Source organism: Bos indicus x Bos taurus, chromosome 2, assembly GCF_003369695.1.
Source record: "Bos indicus x Bos taurus breed Angus x Brahman F1 hybrid chromosome 2, Bos_hybrid_MaternalHap_v2.0, whole genome shotgun sequence".
Classification (NCBI taxonomy): Eukaryota; Metazoa; Chordata; class Mammalia; order Artiodactyla; family Bovidae; genus Bos; species Bos indicus x Bos taurus.
In genome coordinates, this window is record NC_040077.1 from 90,152,592 (window position 1) to 90,173,776 (window position 21,185).

The window sequence follows — 21,185 nt, forward strand, 5'->3', positions numbered from 1 at the left end:
ATACTGAAAGGCCTTTCTGGTCTAGAAAAGGAACTTGGCACCACATACCGTTCTCCGGATTGGTTCCCGTAGAGAGCTTCTCCTCCTTCTTGTCTTTTTCATCTGGAAGATCTGATCCTTTGTCTGACTGTATCATCCTCCTTGCCCAAGATTTCAGAGGGGATTCAGAGCTAGGGAACAGATCAACAAACAGCACACAGCTCATCCAGTCACACTGGCCCCATAGCTCTTAGTACATATAAAGGCATATATTTTCAACTAGCAATAGTCCAACTGAGCAAGTTGGACTCTGTGCTACATACACACCAGGATCCACATCAGATAAAATGGTCCTGGGTCCTGCCCAGTGGTACTTCCTCTCTAAATTCACCACCACCAGCTGTGTGGACAAGAAAACTCACAAAACATTCCTTCTATCCCCTCTTTTTTATTTTCATTTATTTTTAAATAAATACTTTGATACTTTATTTTTAATGTGTTTATTTATTTATTTGGCTGTGCTGGGTCTTAGTTGCAGCGTGTGGTATCTAGTTCCCTGACCAGGGATTGAGCCTGGGTCACCTGCATTGGGAGTATGGAGTCTTAGCCACTGGACCACAAGGGAAGCCCCTGTTCCCCTCTTTTTTTAAACAAAGGACCAAGTTATATTTGTTTATTTTCCACCTCTTTGCCTTGTTGATTTTACCACCATTCTGAGCTTGGAAGGGCCTTCTCTGGCCTGACTCCATCTAGCCTGTCGATCTGGCCCTGTTCCCTTTCATTACACCAATGGCACTGGTCACAGTTGCAAAACTTATGGATTACTGCTGAAAATACCATTAGAGTTTATTTTATATATTGCTATAAGTAGGTTTAAAGAAACAGAAACTCCAAACAATAGTGGCTGAACAGAGTAGAAGTTCATATCTTGCTCGTGTAAGAGTCCAGAGGCAGAGACATCCCAGGGCTAGTAGGGCTGCCCCACTCCTGAAGTTGTAAGAGAATAGGCTCCTTCCAGCCCACAGTTCTGCCTCCTCAGGATGCAGTGTGATTCTCATCTTCCTGCTCTAAGATGGTGGCTGGATCTCCAGCCCTCAGGCCTACATTTCAGCCAGCAGGACGAGGATCAAGAAAATGAGGGCAAAGCAGACATGCTCCCTGCTCTTTGAGTTAGTTTGACAGAGAGAAGTTACCCTACATGATGGGAAATCACTTCAGGCCCTGTAAACTTCCAAATGTCCCACTGGACTCTCACGTTGCTGAGAAAAACGAAACAAAAAACTTATAATTATCTGACCCCAGGTGGTGCTAATGGTAAAGAACCCACCTGCAAATGTAGGAGACATAAGAGACCTGTGTTCAATCGCTGGGTAGGGAAGATCCCCTGGAGAAGGAAATGGCACCCACTCCAGTATTCTTGCCTGGAGAATCCCATGGACAGAGGAGCCTGGCGGGCTATAGTCCATAGGATCACAAAGAGTCAGACACGGCTGAAGCGACTTAGCACACAAACACCAAAACTCAACTTCTCTTTATAAACACAAAGTATTTTTGCACAGTTTTAATGTACATTGAATTTTCTGGAATGTTACTACCATAACTGAAGAATGAATTTACTCCGTTTTGCTTGGACTTTATCAAGCCCACCATTTCAGAAAAACCATGTCATTGATAGTAAAGCTGCTTACAGTATATAACACACACTGCAACACACCAGGCTGCGGCTGTGTCTGTCTGCATTCAAAGCCGCTGATTCCCTAGAGAATTCTTTTATAGGTGCAAACGTGTTACTTCATTATATCTTTTGGTATAATGATATCCCATTTTATACATTGTAATAGTATCTTACCAGCCACATAATTTACTTAATTAAATAGAAATTAAGTAATTAGTAAATTACTAATTAACAGAAATTTACTTAATTTCTCTTTCTCATTATTACTAGGATTTTGTTTGTTTGTTTGTTTCATGTAAGTAAGTGCATTAGTCTGGGCTTCCCCAGAATCAAACACCGAGCAAGGATTCTAGTGAGGTGATTTGCTTGGAAGGTGATCCAGAACATTAGTAGGGGAGTGGGGTATTAAGACAGGGCAAGGGCGGAAAGACAGTAAAAGGTGTTATCAAGCAAGAAGCTGCTCTGGGTACTGTGGTGCTTAACCCATGGAGAAACAAGGGGCAGGGAGTGGGGTTATTCATCCCAATGCTGCCAGATACTGGTGGAGGGCTTTCCCCAGAAAACATTACTTCTGGGCCTTCCAGCCTGCTTCATGTGTGCATTCACAGAGTGTGGACGTAGAATACACCAAAAGGGACAAGGTAGGGCACTGATAGTACTTGTTACAGGAGGATAATAATGAATAAATCGGGAATTTTTTTAAAAGGAGCATTTCGCATTAGTTGTTAAGGACATGGGTATTGAATCGGATGAGGCTGAGACCACTGTCTAGAATCTAGACAGACTGTGGTGTTGACTCAGGGAGGATGTCTAGGAAAAGACAGATCATCATGTAGTCTCTCAATTCTAAGGCAGTGAGAAGAGCAAAGCAGAAAGCTGTTACGAAATCTTACACATTCTTGCCCAGTCACATTGAAGTTTTCTAGTTTGCTAGATTCTGCCAAAACTTGACATCATAAACTTTTGCCCTGCCCAGCACCACCCATCCTACCCAGCCCCAATTCAGTTTAAATCCTCCCTTGTTCCTGCATTCCAATTTTTGAGCCTCTATTGAATCATTTAGCACAACAGTTGCTTATACGACTCATCTTCCTCCCTGGAGGGGAGCACTACCAAGGTAGCATTTGAAAAGGGAGATGGGGTGTCTGCCAGACAAAATTCAAAGCAAAGAGATGAGTCTAACACCAAGCCATCATACTTGGGCAACTTCTTAAAATGCTTCTCACAAATTGTATGTTCTTGGTGAGGCAGTATGAATCAGACAATGATGCTATGTGTGCATTGTGGGCGAGCCATAGTTCTTCCATATTTAATGCCCAGATGACAGTGTGCCCTACCAGGCCTATCCATGCAGCATATGGGACACTGGAGACTGTAGACTCCTGAGATGAAACTGTGAGAGAAACTTACAGACTGTGGTTTCTATGTGCGTGTGTGCTAAGTCCCATCAGTCATGTCTGACTCTTTGCAACCCCATGGCCTGTAGCCCACCAGGTTCCTCTGTCCGTGGGATTGTCCAGGCAAGGATACTGTAGGGGTTGCCACGCCCTCCTCCAGGGGATCTTCCTGACCCAGGGGCGAACCTGAGTCTCTTTTGTCTCCTACATTGGCAGGCGGGTTCTTTACCACTAGTGCCACCTGGGAAGCCCAAACATTATCTGACATTGTTGTTCAGTTGCTAAGTCATGTCTGACTCCTGTGTGACCCCATGGACTGTAGTCCACCAGGCTCCTCTGTTCATGGGATTTCCCGGACAAGAATATTGGAGTGGGTTGCCATTTCCTTCTCCAGGCGATCTTCCTGACCCAGGGTTCAAACTCATGTCTCTTGCATTGGCAGGCAGATTCTTTACCACTGAGCCACCTGAGAAGCCTTAATAGAAGGTTTCTATGCTGCTGCTAAGTCGCTTCAGTCGTGTCCGACTCTGTGCGACCCTGTAGATGGCAGCCCACCAGGCTCCCCCGTCCCTGGGATTCTCCAGGCAAGAACACTGGAGTGGATTGCCATTTCCTTCTCCAATGCATGAAAGTGAAAAGTGAAAGTGAAGTCGCTCAGTCGTGTCTGACTCTTAGCAACGCCATGGACTGCAGCCCACCAGGCTCCTCCGTCCATGGGATTTTCCAGGCAAGAGTACTGGAGTGGGGTGCCATTGCCTTCTCCGAGAAGGTTTCTATAGTGAGTTCTAATTATCAAAGTGTGTATGTGCTCAGTCACTCAGTCACATCTGACTCGTGGCAACCACAAGGACTGCCGTCTGCCAGGCTCCTCTGTCCATGGGATTTTCCCAGCAAGAATATTGACTTCAGCCTCATTCCTTGTCAAAACTTGGATCGAGGCTGACGATCCTTGAGGCAAACAAATGCAATCTTACAGATAAGGAATCTGACACTCAGTGGGGTATTCAGTAGATTTCACAAGTAGTAAGGACAAATGTTTTCCTCCTTTTTTTTTCCATATTTAGCCCTGAAACATGGTAGTCCCTGGCAAAAGATTGTGATGTCCTTTCCTTGCCTGCCTTTTTATGACCGTCAGCTGAGACTTAATCTATTTCTGTCTTGAGGATGAGAATTCTTGATTGAGACTGTAGTAGCCAATCATAGGCAATCCTGAGCTAAGTAACACAGGAAGCATGGCCAATTCTTATTATTAACTTAGAAGCTGCATTAGTGTTATTGACACCTAAGAAATTTGCCCTAATGTTATTTTAAAAATCAGTATATGTGAACTTTTAAAAATATAGTGATTATTAAATGCCACAATCCTTACCCATATTATGCTTATTTTTCAAAACAATGCTTTCTACTAGACAAAGCTGAAAAAGCACTTTAAACTTAACGATGAGAAACAGCCTGTACAAAAATGGCTGGCTTCCTCTGGGTCAAAAGGCTGTTGACTGGGACTAAGACAAATGTTCAGCTTTACTTAGGCTCCACAGCAATTTATTATTTCATACTTAAGAAAGGGTTTCTCAAAGCAAAACCTGCTCTTTCAAAATCAAAAAATTCTCCATGCAACTAAAGCATTCATGCATCGATGCAACTAAAGCATTCAAATATTACTCACAATTTTTAGCTCTTAAAAATTGACAGAGGGCAGACATTTGTATTAATAGATTTCTTCTGGTAACTGGGGGTCATCTGGAAGGGTCTCTTACCTGCAAGACTGCAAACATGTAACGCTGCTCCTATGCAGAGAAAAGCTTTAGCAGGAAATACCAGTGGGCTATTAGGTACCAAAGTCACCTCACTGTTCTAGATAAAATCTCGGTGCATCCTCTTTGATCTAATCCACGGAAGCCTAACCCCGCCTCACCACTAAATTACACTTAAGCCTCCCCTGTTACAAATCTTCCTACGTGTTCCTAGCACTGGTTTCTTGCACTGGATCTGTAAAGTCCAACATATCATTTTCAAACCTTCGCTTTAGTATTTTCTGATGGCCAGCACATAGTAACCAAAAAAGATGAATATTTTTGTTGACTATTTCAGGAAAAGACACCCCATGATAGACAATAGCATCTTTATTGAAATCTAAGGAAAAAACTGATACTTGAGAGTAAGCTGACTTACTAATCTCATTTTCTCACATTATGGTGAGGAAACAAATGGAAGACTCTTCATCCAGTAATAATGAGACTGATACATGATTTCCTTCTGGAAGTTCAGTTCAGTTCAGTTCAGTCACTCAGTTGTCTCCAACTCTTTGCAACCCCATGGACTATAGCACACCAGGTCTCCCTGTCCATTACCAACTGCTATAGCTGCTCAAACTCATGTCCATCGATTGGTGATGCCATCCAACCATCATCTCACCTTCAATCTCTTCCAGCATCAGGGTCTTTTCCAAGGAGTCAGTTCTTTGCATCAGGTAGCCAAAGTATTGGAGCTTCAGCTTCATCATCAGTCCTTCCAATGAATATTCAGGGCTGATTTCCTTTAGGAGTGACTGGTTTGATCTCATGGCACTCCCAGGGACTCTCAAGAGTCTTCTCCAACACAACAGTTCAAAAACATCAGTTCTTCTGCACTCAGCTTTCTTTATAGTCCAACTCTCACATCCATATTTGACTACTGGAAAAACCATAGCCTTGACTAGACAGACCTTTGTTGGCAAAGTAACGTCTCTGCTTTTTAATATGCTATCTAGGTTGGTCATAGCTTTTCTTCCAAAGAGCAAGGGTCTTTTAATTTCATGGCTGCAGTCACCATCTGCAGTGATTTTGGAGTCCAAGAAAATAAAGTCTGTCATTGTTTCCATTGTTTCCCCATTTGCCATGAATAGGAATAGGAGTACGTCAAGGCTGTGTATATTGTCACCCTGCTTATTTAACTTATATGCAGAGTACATCATGAGAAACGCTGAACTGGAAGAAACACAAGCTGGAATCAAGATTGCCGGGAGAAATATCAATAACCTCAGATATGCAGATGACACCACCCTTATGGCAGAAAGTGAAGAGGAACTAAAAAGCCTCTTGATGAAAGTGAAAGTGGAGAGTGAAAAAGTTGGCTTAAAGCTCAACATTCAGAAAACGAAGATCATGGCATCTGGTCCCATCACTTCATGGGAAATAGATGGGGAAACAGTGGAAACAGTATCAGACCTTATTTTTTTGGGCTCCAAAATCACTGCAGATGATGACTGCAGCCATGAAATTAAAAGACGCTTACTCCTTGGAAGGAAAGTTATGACCAAACTAGACAGCATATTCAAAAGCAGAGACATGACTTTGTCAACAAAGGTTCGTCTAGTCAAGGCTATGGTTTTTCCTGTGGTCATGTATGAATGTGAGAGTTGGACTGTGAAGAAGGCTGAGCTCTGAAGAATTGATGCTTTTGAACTGTGGTGTTGGAGAAGACTCTTGAGAGTCCCTTGGACTGCAAGGAGATCCAACCAGTCCATTCTGAAGATCAGCCCTGGGATTTCTTTGGAAGGAATGATGCTACAGCTGAAACTCCAGTACTTTGGCCACCTCATGCGAAGAGTTGACTCATTGGAAAAGACTGTGATGCTGGGAGGGATTGGCGGCAGGAGGAGAAGGGGACGACAGAGGATATGGCTGGATGGCATCACTGACTCGATGGACATGAGTCTGGGTGAACTCCGGGAGTTGGTGATGGACAGGGAGGCCTGGCGTGCTGTGATTCATGGGGTCACAAAGAGTCAGACACGACTGAGCAACTGAACTGAACTGAACTGATGGGATGCCATGATGGGACCAGATGCCATCTTAGTTTTCCGAATGTTGACTTCTAAGCCAATTTTTTCACTCTCCTCTTTCACTTTCATCAAGAGGCTCTTTAGTTCTTCTTCAGTTTCCGCCACAAGGGTAGTGTCATCTGCATATCTGAGGTTATTGATATTTCTCCCGTATATCTTGATTCCAGCTTGTGCTTCACCCAGCCTAGCATTTTGTATGATGTACTCTGCATATAAGTTAAATAAGCAGGGTGACTACATACAGCCTTGATGTACTCCTTTCCTGACTTGGAACCAGTCTCTTGTTCCATGTTCAGTTCTAACTGTAGCTTCCTGACCTGCATGCAGATTTTTCAGGAGGCAAGTCAGGTGGTCTGGTACTCCCATCTCTTTCAGAATTTTCTAGTTTGTTGTGATCCACACAGTGAAAGGCTTTGGCATAGTCAATAAAGTAGATATTTTTCTGGAACTCTTGCTTTTTCGATAATCCAACGGATATTGGCAATTTGATCTCTGGTTTCTTTGCCTTTTCTAAATCCAGCTTGAACATCTGGAAGTTCACGGTTCATGTACTGTTGAAGCCTGGCTTGGAGAATTTTGAGCATTACTTTGCTAGCTTGTGAGATGAGTGCAATTGTGCGGTAGTTTGAACATTCTTTGGCATTGCCTTTGGACTGGAATGAAAACTGACCTTTTCCAGTCCTGTGGCCACTGCTGAGTTTTCCAAATTTGCTGGCATATTGAGTACAGTGCTTTCACAGCATCATCTTTTAGGATTTGAAATAGCTCAACTGAAATTCCATCACTTCCACTAGCTTTGTTCATAGTGATGCTTCCTAAGGCCCACTTGACTTCACATTCTAGGATGTATGGCTCTAGATAAGTAATCACAAAGTCATGGTTACCTGGGTCGTGAAGGTCTTTTGGATAATTCTTCTGTGTATTCTTGCCACTTCTTCTTAATATCTTCGGTTAGGCCCATACCATTTCTGTCCTTTATTGTGCCCATCTTGGCAAGAAATGTTCCCTTGGTATCTCTAATTTTCTTGAAGAGATCTCTAGTCCTTCCCCTTCTATTGTTTTCCTCTATTTCTTTGCATTGATCACTGAAGAAGGCTCTCTTCTCTCTCCTCGCTATTCTTTGGAATTCTGCATTCAGATGCTTATATCTTTCCTTTTTTCCTTTGCTTTTAGCTTCTCTTCTTTTCTCAGCTATTTGTAAGGCCTCCTCGGACAACTACTTTGCCTTTTTGCATTTCTTTTTCATGGGGATGTTCCTGATCACTGCCTCGTGTACAATGTCACAAACCTCTGTCCATAGTTCTTCAGGCTGTCTATCAGATCTATTTCCTGGAATCTATTTGTCACTTCCACTGTATAATCGTAAGGAATTTGATTTAGGCCATATCTGCATGGTCCAGTGGTTTTCCCTACTTTCTTCAATTTAAGTCTGAATTTGGCCATAAGGAGTTCATGATCTGAGCCAGTCAGCTCCCAGTCTTGTTTTTGCTGACTGTATAGAGCTTCTCCATCTTTGGCTGCAAAGAATATAATCAATCTGATTTCGGTGTTGACCATCTAGTGACGTCCATGTGTAGAGTTGTCTCTTGTATTATTGGAAGACGGTGTTTGCCATGACCAGTTGTGTTCTCTTGGCAAAACTCTGTTAGCCTTTGACCTGCTTCACTTTGTACTCCAAGGCTAAATTGGCCTATTACTCCAGGTATTTCTTGCCTTCCTACTTTTGCATTCCAGTCCCCTATAATGAAAAGGACATCATTTTGGGGTGTTAGTTCTAGAAGGTCTTGTAGGTCTTCAGAGAACCGTTCAACTCCAGCTTCTTCAGCATTACTGGTTGGGGCATAGACTTGGATTACTGTGAATGGTTTGCCTTGGTAATGAACAGAGATCATTCTGTCGTTTTTGAGATTGCATCCAAGTACTGCATTTCAGACTCTTTTGTTGACTATGATGGCTACTCCATTTTTCTAAGGGATTCTTGCCCACAGTAGTAGATATAATGGTCATTTTAGTTAAATTTGCTCATTCCGGTCCATTTTAGTTCACTGATTCCTAGAATGTTGACGTTCACTCTTGCCATCTCCTGTTTGACCACTTCCAATTTACCTTGATTCATGGACCTAACATTCCAGGTTCCTATGCAATATTGTTCTTTACAGCATTGGACTTTACTTCCATCACTTTACATACACAACTGGGCGTTGTTTTTGCTTTGTCTCTGTCTCTTCATTCTTTCTGGAGTTATTCCTCCACTCTTCTCCAGAACGTATTGAGCACCTACTGACTGGGGGAGTTCATCTTTCAGTGTCCTATCTTTTTGCCTCTTCAAACTGTTCATGGAAGGTCCCCTACTAAGTGACTGTTCTGATCCTAACAGTCCATTCTCTATCTCAGGTGGGAGCTACCTCTTTTTCGAAATTTTCAGGGAGGTGACAGCTGGAAGAATATTTGGAAGCAGGATGAGAGAGGGTACATACCCCTGGCAGCCATGCAAAGAGTAAAGACCAAATGGCAGCTGTTAAAGGTTTACCAGCCCTTTCATCCTAAATTAGACGGATGGCATTCTGTTACTCTGTTGTAGATGGAAGCTCAAGCTAGGAATGTGATACATTTGTGACTGCTTGAGCACAGTGTATTTTATCAAAAAACTTAACTTTATTTAAAATTTGCAACTGTTTTTCTACTTATGAGTAGCCCACTATGAAATAACATCTCTGGCACCTGCAGTAGAAAAAAGCACTGGAATTAAGAGTAGGGAAGTTTCAGTTTGGAATCCCAGTTCTGATAGCAAGAAAATCCCAGCCTCTGCTTGTCTACAAGATCAGGGGGTTAACACCTGCCCCATGGGGCTGTGGGCATTAGCACACATGTGTTAGACCTATGTAAGCTGCTGCATCAAGGCTAGGTATTTCTACTTGCAGGCACTGGCCTGGCGACTTATCCTCGAGGTTTTCCCCTCAAGGGAACTGAAAATTTATAGTTTTAATATGCTTTCTGAAAAGTATAAATACAGTGTGAAGAGTCAAGTAATGGAATAACTGGCTTTCAAGACTCCCAATAAAACAATGAATTGTAACTCTTCTCTTAGAATTAAGATAGCCTACTATCATTTGAGAACTTCAGTATAGGTTTCAAGTCTGTCAGTTTCTAGAATTATCCCTCTCTCTTCCTCTAAAGAGGTCATTCAGTAAATTTGTCTTTACAAGCCAAATGTGAAATCTGTGTTTATCCCAAAATCAAAACAATTGCTAATGGTAAACGTAAAGTGCTTAACATAAACTAAACTTTAAGCGTTGGTCTCTTTCCAATAATGACAGGTACATCCTGGTAAATGCTCCCTGAGAAGACATTACAACTGGTATGCAATTAAATAATGCCTAATATTTTTAGCCAGAATTTTAAATCCTCCATTTTCCCTCCTCTGTATCTGTTTAGGAAGGGAAAAAATTTAACTTCTAACTATCAAAATATATCTTATTCAAAGAAATAATAGTACCATTTCTCTTAAGACCCTTGTCCTCAGTTTATTAGGGTCAGAAATTTAATTTGTTCTTTGTCAACAAAGGTGCTCTAATTTATGTCTATTCTAAAGAAAGAGAGCTCTAAAACTCTGTGGGATCTCTGAGGCCTGTACAAAGAGGCATGGATTACAACGCAGGGGGCAAAGCCCCCACCCACAAATAACTAGACTCGGATTTCTTTTAAATTTTTAGGTGGCCCAGTGTCACTTCCTTCACAATCATAAAACAACCTCATAAATATGAATGTCTTTTATTATGAAAATTGCTGTTACATTACAGCCAACATTCCAAAACAGTATTTTAATAAACACTTGTCTTGATTACAAAGTAGAGCAGAAACCATGATCCTTTTTCAAAATCGATTAACATCTGCAGATGTTAACATGAAGAAGGAGGAGGACACTCCAAACGCTCACCCTGGTGTAGAGGAGATGAGATGGGGAAGAGCACCTGTTATCCAGAATAGCTACTAGTGTTATTTGTACAGTGTAAACCAACCACTTACAATAGGACATTTAAAAATGGTGAAAAGCAAAACAATAAAAGGCTGAGGTGTCACAATACTTTTGAGATGGGAAAAGCCAAAGTGAGTTTCCTTTTCCTTCCTCTCTGTGAGTTCAGTGCAAGGTACAGGGAAGAACCACAACACTAGGTCAAGGATGGATGCAGTTCTTTGCTTCCATATTTCCCAGTCTCCAGTCCTATTTTTAAAAACAGCTTGCATGTAAAAGCCCTTCAGGCTTTCACAGGTCCTGGAACACAGCGTTTGCACGTGGATGAATGAGGTTCCACAGCAGCTCAGAGTCAGTGTCTGAATTCCAGTGTATCCACTCTGGAGCATTGTAAGGAATCCAAGAACACAATTCCTATGTTCTTTCTCATTGGGAGGCAACAGACTCCTATTTGGGTGTGCTCCATGTTTGGGGTCAGGGTGTAGAAGTAGTAACTGCACAGAACCTTTCCATCACGAATAAATACCCTGGTGGAAAAGCTTAGAAAAAGTTAAAATTGCAGTTTAAAAGTTCCTCTTTCCCCTTCCCTCAGCAAAGAAGCATGGTGCACACATGATTGCAAGGAATTCTGGAAGGCATAGTGTGGCTACTATAGTTTCAAGTACAAAGTATTCCTTGCAAAGGGGTCTGGGGTGACTGTGGGCAAACCAGAAACTCAAAAATATTCATCAACCTCTTTAATGTAAGAAGCCACACTGAGAATTTTATCCTACAAGTTCATGAGCTGGCATACTCTTTACCATAGGAAGGGATAGCCTCGTTTCTCCAACAGCAGATGTATGATACTTGGAAAACTTAACACAGGCCAGGGACTGGTCTAATCTGATTTCTACCTCCTTTTCCGTCCTCCCTTTCCACCGGTCTTTTATTCTGGGCTCAGAGCTCCAATCACTAGCAAGGCTCAGAAATAACAACCAAAATAATACAACGTCCTAATTTCAACACTGTTCTTTTTTGCTGCTACAGGAAGACACCAGATGGTGCCGAAACACTCTGAATAGATAATCCAGTTGTCAAGCTGTTATGCAGCCTAGTTAAGCTTCTCACGCTGGATCTGATAGTAACATGCCTGAAAGAAAAGTTCAAAACCATTTAAAATTTACTTTAAAAGAAATTACATAAACATAACAATGCACATGGGACTAAGAAAAGAACTCCTTTATGAATACTGAGCGCTCAACAAAATCAGCTGCTCTCATATTTTCCCATTTTCTTCCAGTCCCCCTATCCTATCCCATGTCTACTTTGTCTAGTTGTAATTAGTAGAAATAAAACTTTGTAAAATTCTGATTCTAAAACAGACAAAAACATTTTTTTCAAGCTGTTTAACATCTGTTATTAAGCAGAAATATCTTAATTTGCTAAGCCACTACTGACTGGACATTTAGAATATGCTGATGATCAGTATAAGGTACACAAACAAGTGTAATCAGAATCACCAACATGTTTGATAAACACACAGGTTGAGATTAAGCATCATTCCAGACCTACTGAGTCAGAGGATTGGATAACTTGCTTTAGTATTTTGAGACTGACCAATTCTATTTTCTTTAATATAGTATATATTTTAAAATATTAACAATATGTGCTGTTTGCATTAAAATTTTATATAAAAGAAGGTGGTTAATGAAAGATTCACAATATTGTAAATGAAGGAGAGATTTTAACAAAATATTAAATAATATCTATACTTTACCTTCAAAGTAGTGAACATTATACCCTGTTCTCCATGCTGAAGATATGGGTCCATTAGATCCTCGATGAGGTGTACCTCAGAGCCTAAATTCCTAATCCTGCCCCAACGAGAAAGAGATATTGAGTTACTTCTGCTTATGTATGTCCTACTTCTGAATCTATTTAAGTTAGAAGAGATTGGTCACCTGGCCCGGAGCACCACATATAAAAAAACAGGGAATAAGTCATCCATGGACCATAGGAAGTCTTCCTGAAGTGATGCCAGGACACTCTGAGAGATCTCTTCAAAAGTCTGCTGGATGACTTTTAGTTTGTCTGATGGGGTAAACGTTGTGCTGTTGTAAACAAACAAACAAAAAAAACAATTAAAAACTAGAAATAAATGACAAAATATAGCCTATGGTTGTTTTCTTAGTAGAGCCATTTGACATTGTTTGACAATATACTCTAAGGGCTCATGTGCCTTAAGCTGGACACATCAGGCAAAAGGAGTCACCAGAAGGGATGACCTCTGTAAGCCTATGATTCTTTGAGGAAAGAAGCCTCCAGCTATGAATGGTTCACATGAAAGAATTCACTAAGTCATAGATCACCTCCTTTTACCCACATGGAACCTTATTGTCCTAATACATGCTCTTCTCTGAGTAAGAAGCTTAATTTCCCTTTGGCTAAAGATATGATTATGTAGATAAATTTCTGGGTAGGTTCTTCACCACTTCTGAAAATGCAAGGGCCTTGTAGAGTAAAAGGTAACCCAAATGTCTCAAGAGTCTTTCTGATATCCAGGCTGAGTTTGACACCATCTTGGGGAGTTGGGTGTGGGGGGACTAGAGTTTAGGTAAATATAAAATCGCATCAATATCTTAGTAAACTAACCACTCCTTTGATTTATGTAATTTTCAGCAAAGCAGAGATCACCTGATCTGTTGCAGACATTCCACAGCTGAGGCAAAACAAGCATCTTTCGTGGTTGGCAAAACCTGCAAAAAAAAAAAAAGGACTGATAAAGGTCAAAGAAGAAAGCTGTCTTTTGCAGTGACAATAAACATAAACGACACCAATCACAGAATGCGTGTCTTAAGTGAGTAACTTACGCTTGTATACTATACTATCAAAGTAAAATGGAAATTTTTTTGCTAATCCCCCACACCAAACAAAAGCATATTTGCTAAGGAAACCAAAATCCACTGTACCTTTTTATTCTCTCCAAGGACTGACAAGGTCACTGGCCAAAATTTCCTACAATGGAATCCATATGTTGTTAATATGTGTTTGTGTCTTATGGTAGATTAAGCCCCATAAAAACAGTTAATGACTAAATTGACTTTCCTGTCCCCACTTAAAATAACTATTTCAGTTACTTAGTTTTTACTACTGAACCAGTCCATTGAAAAAATTTACTTTCCAATTAAGGCTCAATCTCTTTTTTCTAATAGCACAAATCTATAATTATTGGGTGCTGTGGTAATCAGCTTCATCATAACACTTCTAAAAAGTATAATTATTGACTGTTTCCTTAGATTATAGGAAACAACGCCCTACAATAAAAAAGGGCACTTCTAAACTTTTAATTAGAAATTGTAGATGGGAAGGGAGGGAGGAAAGAGAAGAGAAAAGAAGGGAAAGAAGAATGCAAGAGACTGAATACAATTAACTTTTTCTGAAAATGTGAATGTATGTACTTGGCTTCGAAGAACTGCAAAATACCAGTCAGGAAAAACTCAAATTATTTACATATATTCAGAAGAATAATCAGATTTCAAACTCACATCTAAAGATTCTCAGAAATAAAGATTTTTAAATATCATTATTTTGCTAAAGACAGGCAATAAGTAATAAGTGCAAATCATATATTTAATTAAATATCAAAGTACCAAATTCCTGATAATGCTGTTTGCATTTTGAGTTAAAACCACTAGCTCCCATTCATAATTACTGTACTGACCTCTGCACCCCAAGGAAGCCCAAAAGAGCAAGGTCTGTCTGCTTATTTAGCCGGAGAACACATTCCCAGTAAACGTCCTCCTCACGATCATTATCCAGGGCGTACAGCATGAACAGTGGTGGGTAGAGCCGAGGTAGGAGTACAGGAAGCAGTAACCCAGAACCTGTTACCACATAGCTACAAAACATCACAGGGAGGCGGAGAACCCTTAACATTAAAACTGAATATAGAATCAAACATGGAGCTTCATTTTCTAGAAGTAGAAAGTAAAGGTGGGAAATTTTGAGTAAAGAAGCAGTTCTATTACTTCTTTTACGTAAGGAGTTAACATGAGAAGTTTACCTATGGCCCCAGAGTTTTGTTTTGGGTCACCTGTGAATTCTTTTCATAGGCTCAAAATCTAAATGAAAGCCCACTGTGTTTACATTTTAAGGTTGACTTCTCTGTTGAACTGTGGCAAAATGATCTACTTTGCTCATCAGCCTTTGTGCCTAGTCATCTGTGGTTACAGCTTCATGGCATTTGGCTAACAGAACTTGAGACCTAAAAGAAACCTCAGAGATCACCTAATCCAACCAAACTATTTTAAAAAGAAGGAAACAGATCTAGAGAAAAGAATTTTCCCTGGGATTCTCTGCATAAGATCACTTGGTTCCCATCCTCTTTCTTCACCATCTCCACCCAGCTCTACTCACCCTGGCTCTGGTGATTCAGATCTGGAATCTGACTTTCCAGTGCAGAAGGATTTCCTTTCGGTCGGCAGAGGGGCAGAGAGAGGAATTGTGCTGCCCTCTTCAGGAAGCTCAGGAAATAAGAACCTAAGGAAGAATAAAACAATCATTATACAGTTACACCTCTAGAGTGAATAAAAAGAGTAAAAACACATTTCCATTATTTAATCCACTTAAGGACCAATTAAATCAAACTTCATATCAATTATAAAAGAAAATGCCAATTCCCTTAAGAGTCTTAACTAATGCTTTTTACATAATAAAATTAACAATGTAGCTAATGAGTGTATATGTGCTCAGTCCTGTCCCACTCTTTGCGACCCTATGGACTATAGCCTGCCAGGCTCCTCTGTCCATGGGGTTGTCCAGACAAGAATACTGGAGTAGGCTGCCAATTCCTCCTCCAGGGGATCTGCCCGATCCAGGACTGAACCTGCGTCTCTTGCATCTCCTATACTGGGAGGCAGGCTCTTCACCACTGCACCACCTGGGAAGCCTCACAAAACATAAATGCTCGGGGATAAAACTTCCTATTAGACTTCGTCTTCTCCAGGTGTTAGGTTAGGCTAGGTTTTAGAGACACAACTTTGCCTAGAGATTAACTCCAAATAAGACTCCTATATGTCACACCAAAATTGGTATTAAAAATTTATTTTTAGCTTTCTATTATACTTAATGAGTAAGAAAGACATAAAGGAAATAAGTTACAATGGCTATGAACACAAAGTAAAAATGTGTTTTCACTAATCTACTGAAGGATCTATGGCATAAAACCATTTTCCTGATGAATAATTTCTGCAATAAAGAGGAACATTCATGATTACAGCTTTCCTCGCAAAGCTGTAATCTCTAGATTCAGGGTGAAGCCATCCAAGCATGAGTGTAAACTAGTATTTCCACACCCTGCTGACATGAAAAGCTCTCTCACCTCACCAGCTGGAAAATTCGCTTAAGGTAGGACTTAATCTCCTTCACAGCCTCCTGCAGTAGCCGGCGGTTGGCTCCCACACCCACATATGTCATTCTATACACTGCAACCAGAGTCTCCACGAGCCTGCCCAGCGGGTGCAGAGGAGTGTCGCAGGCCTGAGCAGGAGAGAACCAATGCAGCCAGTCAGTGTGCACCAACAGCGGAAACAATCAGAATAAACAATTTCATAAAGGATAAACAATTTTCAAAGCGCCAAAAGTCTACTTTTTGGACCAGGAATATTTAAATACTTCAACTTCTCTGAAAGCGTTAATTCTACCCAAATTATATGGAGTAGGAATTCTTAATCAAAGAATCCTATTAACATTTTGGAAAAATAGCTTTGGATACTGATATAGAATAACATCATTAAAAGAAAGGTTCTAAGGGAATTCCCTGGCAGTCCGGTGGTTAAGACTCTGCACTTGCACTGCATAGGTTCAATCTCTGGTCAGAGAATTGAGATCCCACATGCCATGTGGCCCAGCCAAAGGAAAAAAGAAAAGAAAGATAACATACCTTAAATGTCAAGAAAAATACATGAAATGTTACCTTGCAGAAAACTGAATAATGAGAGTTGAAACAGTCACTGTTCAGTTCCCTTGATTTCTTCTAATACTCCTTCCTGCAACCCTACATCAATGCCTGTCATACTTTAAACTGTGGTCTGATTTCACAGGATTGGAGAAGGAAGCAAAGACAGCATAACCATGGGGTGAGGGTGGGGTGCCTTCTTTATATAACTTTTAGTTTGTTAATGTTACAAACAGAAAGCCATTTTAAACTCTGACCCTAGATGTCCAGGATCCCCTTGAACATTTACAAAACTTATAAATTTCTACCATCATAATCAGCCAATCTTCAGGTGGAAATGTGTTCTTAGCAGTCAGAGAATTAACAAAAGACATATTAAGAAAGCAAAAACAGGATATGAGTAACAATAAGCTGTGAGTACATATGAATGATATACTGTGTTAGTTGTATCATTAATTAACAAAACCAGTATGGTTCCGATTCTCATTTACCTTTATTAAGTATTTCTTAATGTCATCATATTTCTCCACGGAGAAGGCACCAACATGCTGAGGAATGAATTCCAAACTCTCTAGTGTCTGAGTCTGTGAACGACTTAGTATCTCTGGACTATAAAAAGGGAAAACAAAGCCTATCATATATTTTAAGAAAGCAAGATAATTTTAAGTGCACATGAAGCTCTATTAAGGATGAAATGGAGCAACCATCACAGTGTTCAGACAAATGTACTTATAACTTGTAATTGTCCTATATTAGATTTATATAAGTTATTCAAAATAGCACTTAATGTTACTCCACACAAACCACAATAAATTAATGAAAATGTTGTGCCAATATAAACCCTGGTGTTGAAAAATACTGTTATACTGTTGTAAAATACTGTAATGTAGTATGTGTAATAGCCTGAAGAGAAAACCGGTGACAGACTTGTTAGTGATGATAGAAATGGAATAAAGGGGAGAGGGAGAGCTAAAGAATGAAGGAAAACAAATCAAAGGGCAAAGGGTGAAATGGAAATGAGCTCAAGATGTAAGGGGATAATGCGGACACTATAACACGTGGTGGGGTACGCACACAATGGGTAAAGGGAAGCTTCGGATGAAGAGGTTAAGATAAAACACATACCAGTCATCAACTGAAGTTTTTTGTATTGGCACTCTATCATTAGATTACAATTAATGAGAAATTAGAAACAGTGCACAATTAACATTGATACTATTTTAATAGTATCAATGAACAAATAAGATCTTTGTGGCAACAATGTGGTTTTACACAAAAGTTCATTCATTCTCACTTCTTGGAAATACCCAACAAAAGTTAACCAAGTTAACCAAGGTTAACTGGAAGACTCAAGTCTCAATGTCTTGGCCCAGGGGCTCTATCAGCGAAGGCTGACCAACTACATCCCATAAGGACACATCCACAGCTTTAATCAATCCTGGGAGTTTCCATTTCTTTCACTGATACAGTAGGAGATAAAAATCATAAACTTCATGAATGAAACACTATAATCAATTCCCACTGATCCCCAATACAGGAAAAAACAAAACCAAATCTTCTTTCTATACTGCAGGGATGAGAAAGTTCTTTAGATTCAAATGCTAATCAGTGCTTGTGGAAGTGACTGGCCAAGTTACATACAGAAATATGAAGAATGGTAGATGGAAAAGAAAAGCAGGAAAAAGAAAAAGGAAGAAAATAAGAAAAAGAAAGAAATGAAAAGTACATCTGTAATTTTTCTTTCAGCACTTCCAAATCATTGTGCCACTTCCTTTTGGCCACCAAGGTTTCTGACAACAAAGATGCAGCCATTTGAACTGAAATTGCCATATACATGCAACGCATAATTCCTCTGTAGCTGCTTTCAAGATTTTTTCTTCCAATTTGAATATGACATGTCTGTGCATGGATATCTGGTTTTTTCTAGGATGAAGTTTGTTCAGCTTCTTGAATGTGCAGGTTTATGTGTTGGGCTTTCACCAAGCTTGGGAGTTTTCAATCACTACTTATTCAAATATTTTCAGCTCTGCAATTTTTCTCGTTTCCTTCTGGGATTCCAAGGACACAAATATTAGACTGTCAGGTCCTTAGAGCTCTGTTCACTTTTTTTTTTCACACTCTGTTGTTCAGCTTAAATAATTTCTATTAGTCTATTTTCAAGTTTACTGACTTCTGCTGTCGTTTCCTATCTGCTACTGAGTCCACACAATGATTTTTAAAATTTTGCTTAATTTTTCATTTCAAAAATTTTGATTTGGTTCTTCTTTATATCCTCTATTTCTTTGCAGGTACTTACAATTTTAACATTTGTTTCAAGGATATTTACAATTGCTCATTTGAATGTTTTTATAATAGCTCCTTTAAAGTTCTTGTCATATAATTCCAAAATCTAGGTTAAGGGGTCATGGATATCTGTTGATTATCTTCCCCTGAATGAGTTGAGATTTTCATGGTTCTTTGATTGCCAAGTAATTCTGGTTTATTTCCTGGACATTTTGAGTATTACGCTATGAGATTCTGGGCCCTGTTTATATCCTATTGAGGATGTTGACATCCAAAACATAGTAAACATAGAACTGAAACTGTTGTCTTTACAAAGACCTGCTTATGAAGCTGGCGCTTGGGTGGCACCTGGGAACCAAACCCCCTATACGAATATGAAGCATTTCCTAACATAGGGTATTGTGGCGCTGCCCGTAAACTGTATTAACTAAGTGATTTACAGTGAACACATGCTTCCTTCCGCGACTGTGGGATTTTGGTAGCTGGTAGGCTTAAGATTGGAGAAGAAAATGGCAGCCCACTCCAGTACTATTGCCTGGAGAATCCCAGGGATGGGGGAGCCTGGTTGGCTTCCATGTATGGGATCGCACAGAGTCGGACACGACTGAAGCAACTAGGCAGCAGCAGCAGGCTTAAGATGCCTATGTGACCAGTCCCCATAAATACCTGGGGCAGTTCATCTCTAATGGGCTTCACTGAGCAGAAATACTGTGTTTGTGTGGCTGCATTTTACTGCCTGGGGGAGAGTGTGCTGTGTGTGACCCCTCAGAGAAGAGGCAGAGCACAGGAAGCTTGCACATGGATTCCTCCAGACTCTGCTTGTGTCTTCTTCCCTTATGACTGGCTGTGGAGCCTTACTGTGTTGCTGGAACAACTCTTACCTGTGAGTACAACTATATGTTGAGTCATATTATGAGTCCCTCTAGTGAATCACTGAATGTGTAGGTGACCTTAGGAGTCTTTCAAACAGCTGGTATTTTTGTTTCTGCTGTCTGTGGGCTGTGGTTCCAGTGTTAGCCCACTTCCCACGGACTATGCAGGCCTGTCTGGGTCTGTTCCGTGAGTACCACTCAAGTGTCAGTCTGGGACCTAGGTGGACTGCTTAGCTAATTAGAATCAAATCCACACATGAACAGGTATGGGGTGAATCCAGGAGTTCATAAACAACTTATCAGGGTTGCTTTCCAAAGTTCCTCTCTCTCCATGACCTCTCCAGCATTTTCTGATTCCCCCTGTAGGTAAGTCTTTCAGCCTGAAATTACCCACTTCCATAAAGTGGTGGGAGGACAGAGAGAGAAGCCAACATAGCAGTAAGATTTGGCCCTGACTCCTGGACCTGATGATCCATCAAGGGAGAAGAAGGCTCCACATCGTAAGAGTCCTGGCTCCTCCAAGCACTCCTGGCTGCTCCAGCTGGTACATCGCTGTCCTGCCACAGAAGTGCCTGTAGGCTGAAGCATGAGAAAGTGGAGGAGAGAGAAAACCCAGTGTTCCTCCTCCACTCTTTCTGAGCTCTAGGAGTCTCTGGCATCTTAAGCCAGAAATAGAGGGGTTTTTCTGGATCCCCACACCACAGTGTGTGCTTCTAGTTTCAAGTTATACTGAGTTCAAGCTGAGGAACATGGAGGTTAAAAAACTTGTAAACTTTCCCTGGTTGGGTGGCACTTTAAAATTCAGGTGTTCTCCCCCAATAATCTGCTGACATGTACTCTTCAGAGTTTTGAACAGCTCACCACGTATTCTGCCTGCATTTTATATTAATAGTTGAGTTCAGTAGAAGACACAGGGAGGCGTGTTTTATCCATCCTTACCCAGAAGTACATCGCTGACTTCTAAATTGTCCTTAAAACCTAAATGTGGAAATCCTTAACCTACTCGCTTTAGGTTTCATCTTCCACCAGACTCTATGCTGGGCAGGCATCCACGCACCTGTCTCTGTGTTGGCGCCGATTGGTGGTCAGGGCCACAGCAATATTGTCCCACGCTTTCCAAACTTCCCCTTGGCCTGGGTTCTCACAGCCGAGCTGATGCCAACATTCATCAAACACGGCTTTCCACTTCTCATCAGCCGGCACCGCCAGGTTTCCAAGCTTCCTGCTAATAAGGTTATGTCAACTTTT

General features: G+C 40.7%; 2 protein-coding genes across 5 annotated transcripts in view; both read right to left on the reverse strand.

The window, feature by feature from the left end:
- MPP4 (membrane palmitoylated protein 4) overlaps nt 1-151 on the reverse strand; it is a 41,323-nt gene extending 41,172 nt beyond the window's left edge. The window contains exon 1 of the mRNA XM_027564414.1: nt 49-151. Coding sequence (XP_027420215.1) covers nt 49-136 — 88 coding nt within the window. The 5' untranslated portion in view covers nt 137-151. The remainder of the gene's footprint in view (nt 1-48) is intronic.
- Nucleotides 152-10,629: 10,478 nt separating this feature from the next.
- ALS2 (ALS2, alsin Rho guanine nucleotide exchange factor) overlaps nt 10,630-21,185 on the reverse strand; it is a 61,626-nt gene continuing 51,070 nt past the window's right edge. For 2 of the 4 annotated variants that reach the window (XM_027564434.1, XM_027564427.1), the window contains exons 25-34: nt 20,995-21,162; nt 17,274-17,391; nt 16,207-16,364; nt 15,243-15,365; nt 14,548-14,724; nt 13,796-13,841; nt 13,521-13,582; nt 12,788-12,937; nt 12,604-12,700; nt 10,630-11,976 (exon numbers count right to left, since the gene is read on the reverse strand). In XM_027564434.1, the coding sequence (XP_027420235.1) occupies nt 11,938-11,976; nt 12,604-12,700; nt 12,788-12,937; nt 13,521-13,582; nt 13,796-13,841; nt 14,548-14,724; nt 15,243-15,365; nt 16,207-16,364; nt 17,274-17,391; nt 20,995-21,162 (1,138 nt within the window). In that variant the 3' untranslated portion in view covers nt 10,630-11,937. The other 2 variants (XM_027564440.1, XM_027564448.1) reach the window with 2 other exon arrangements.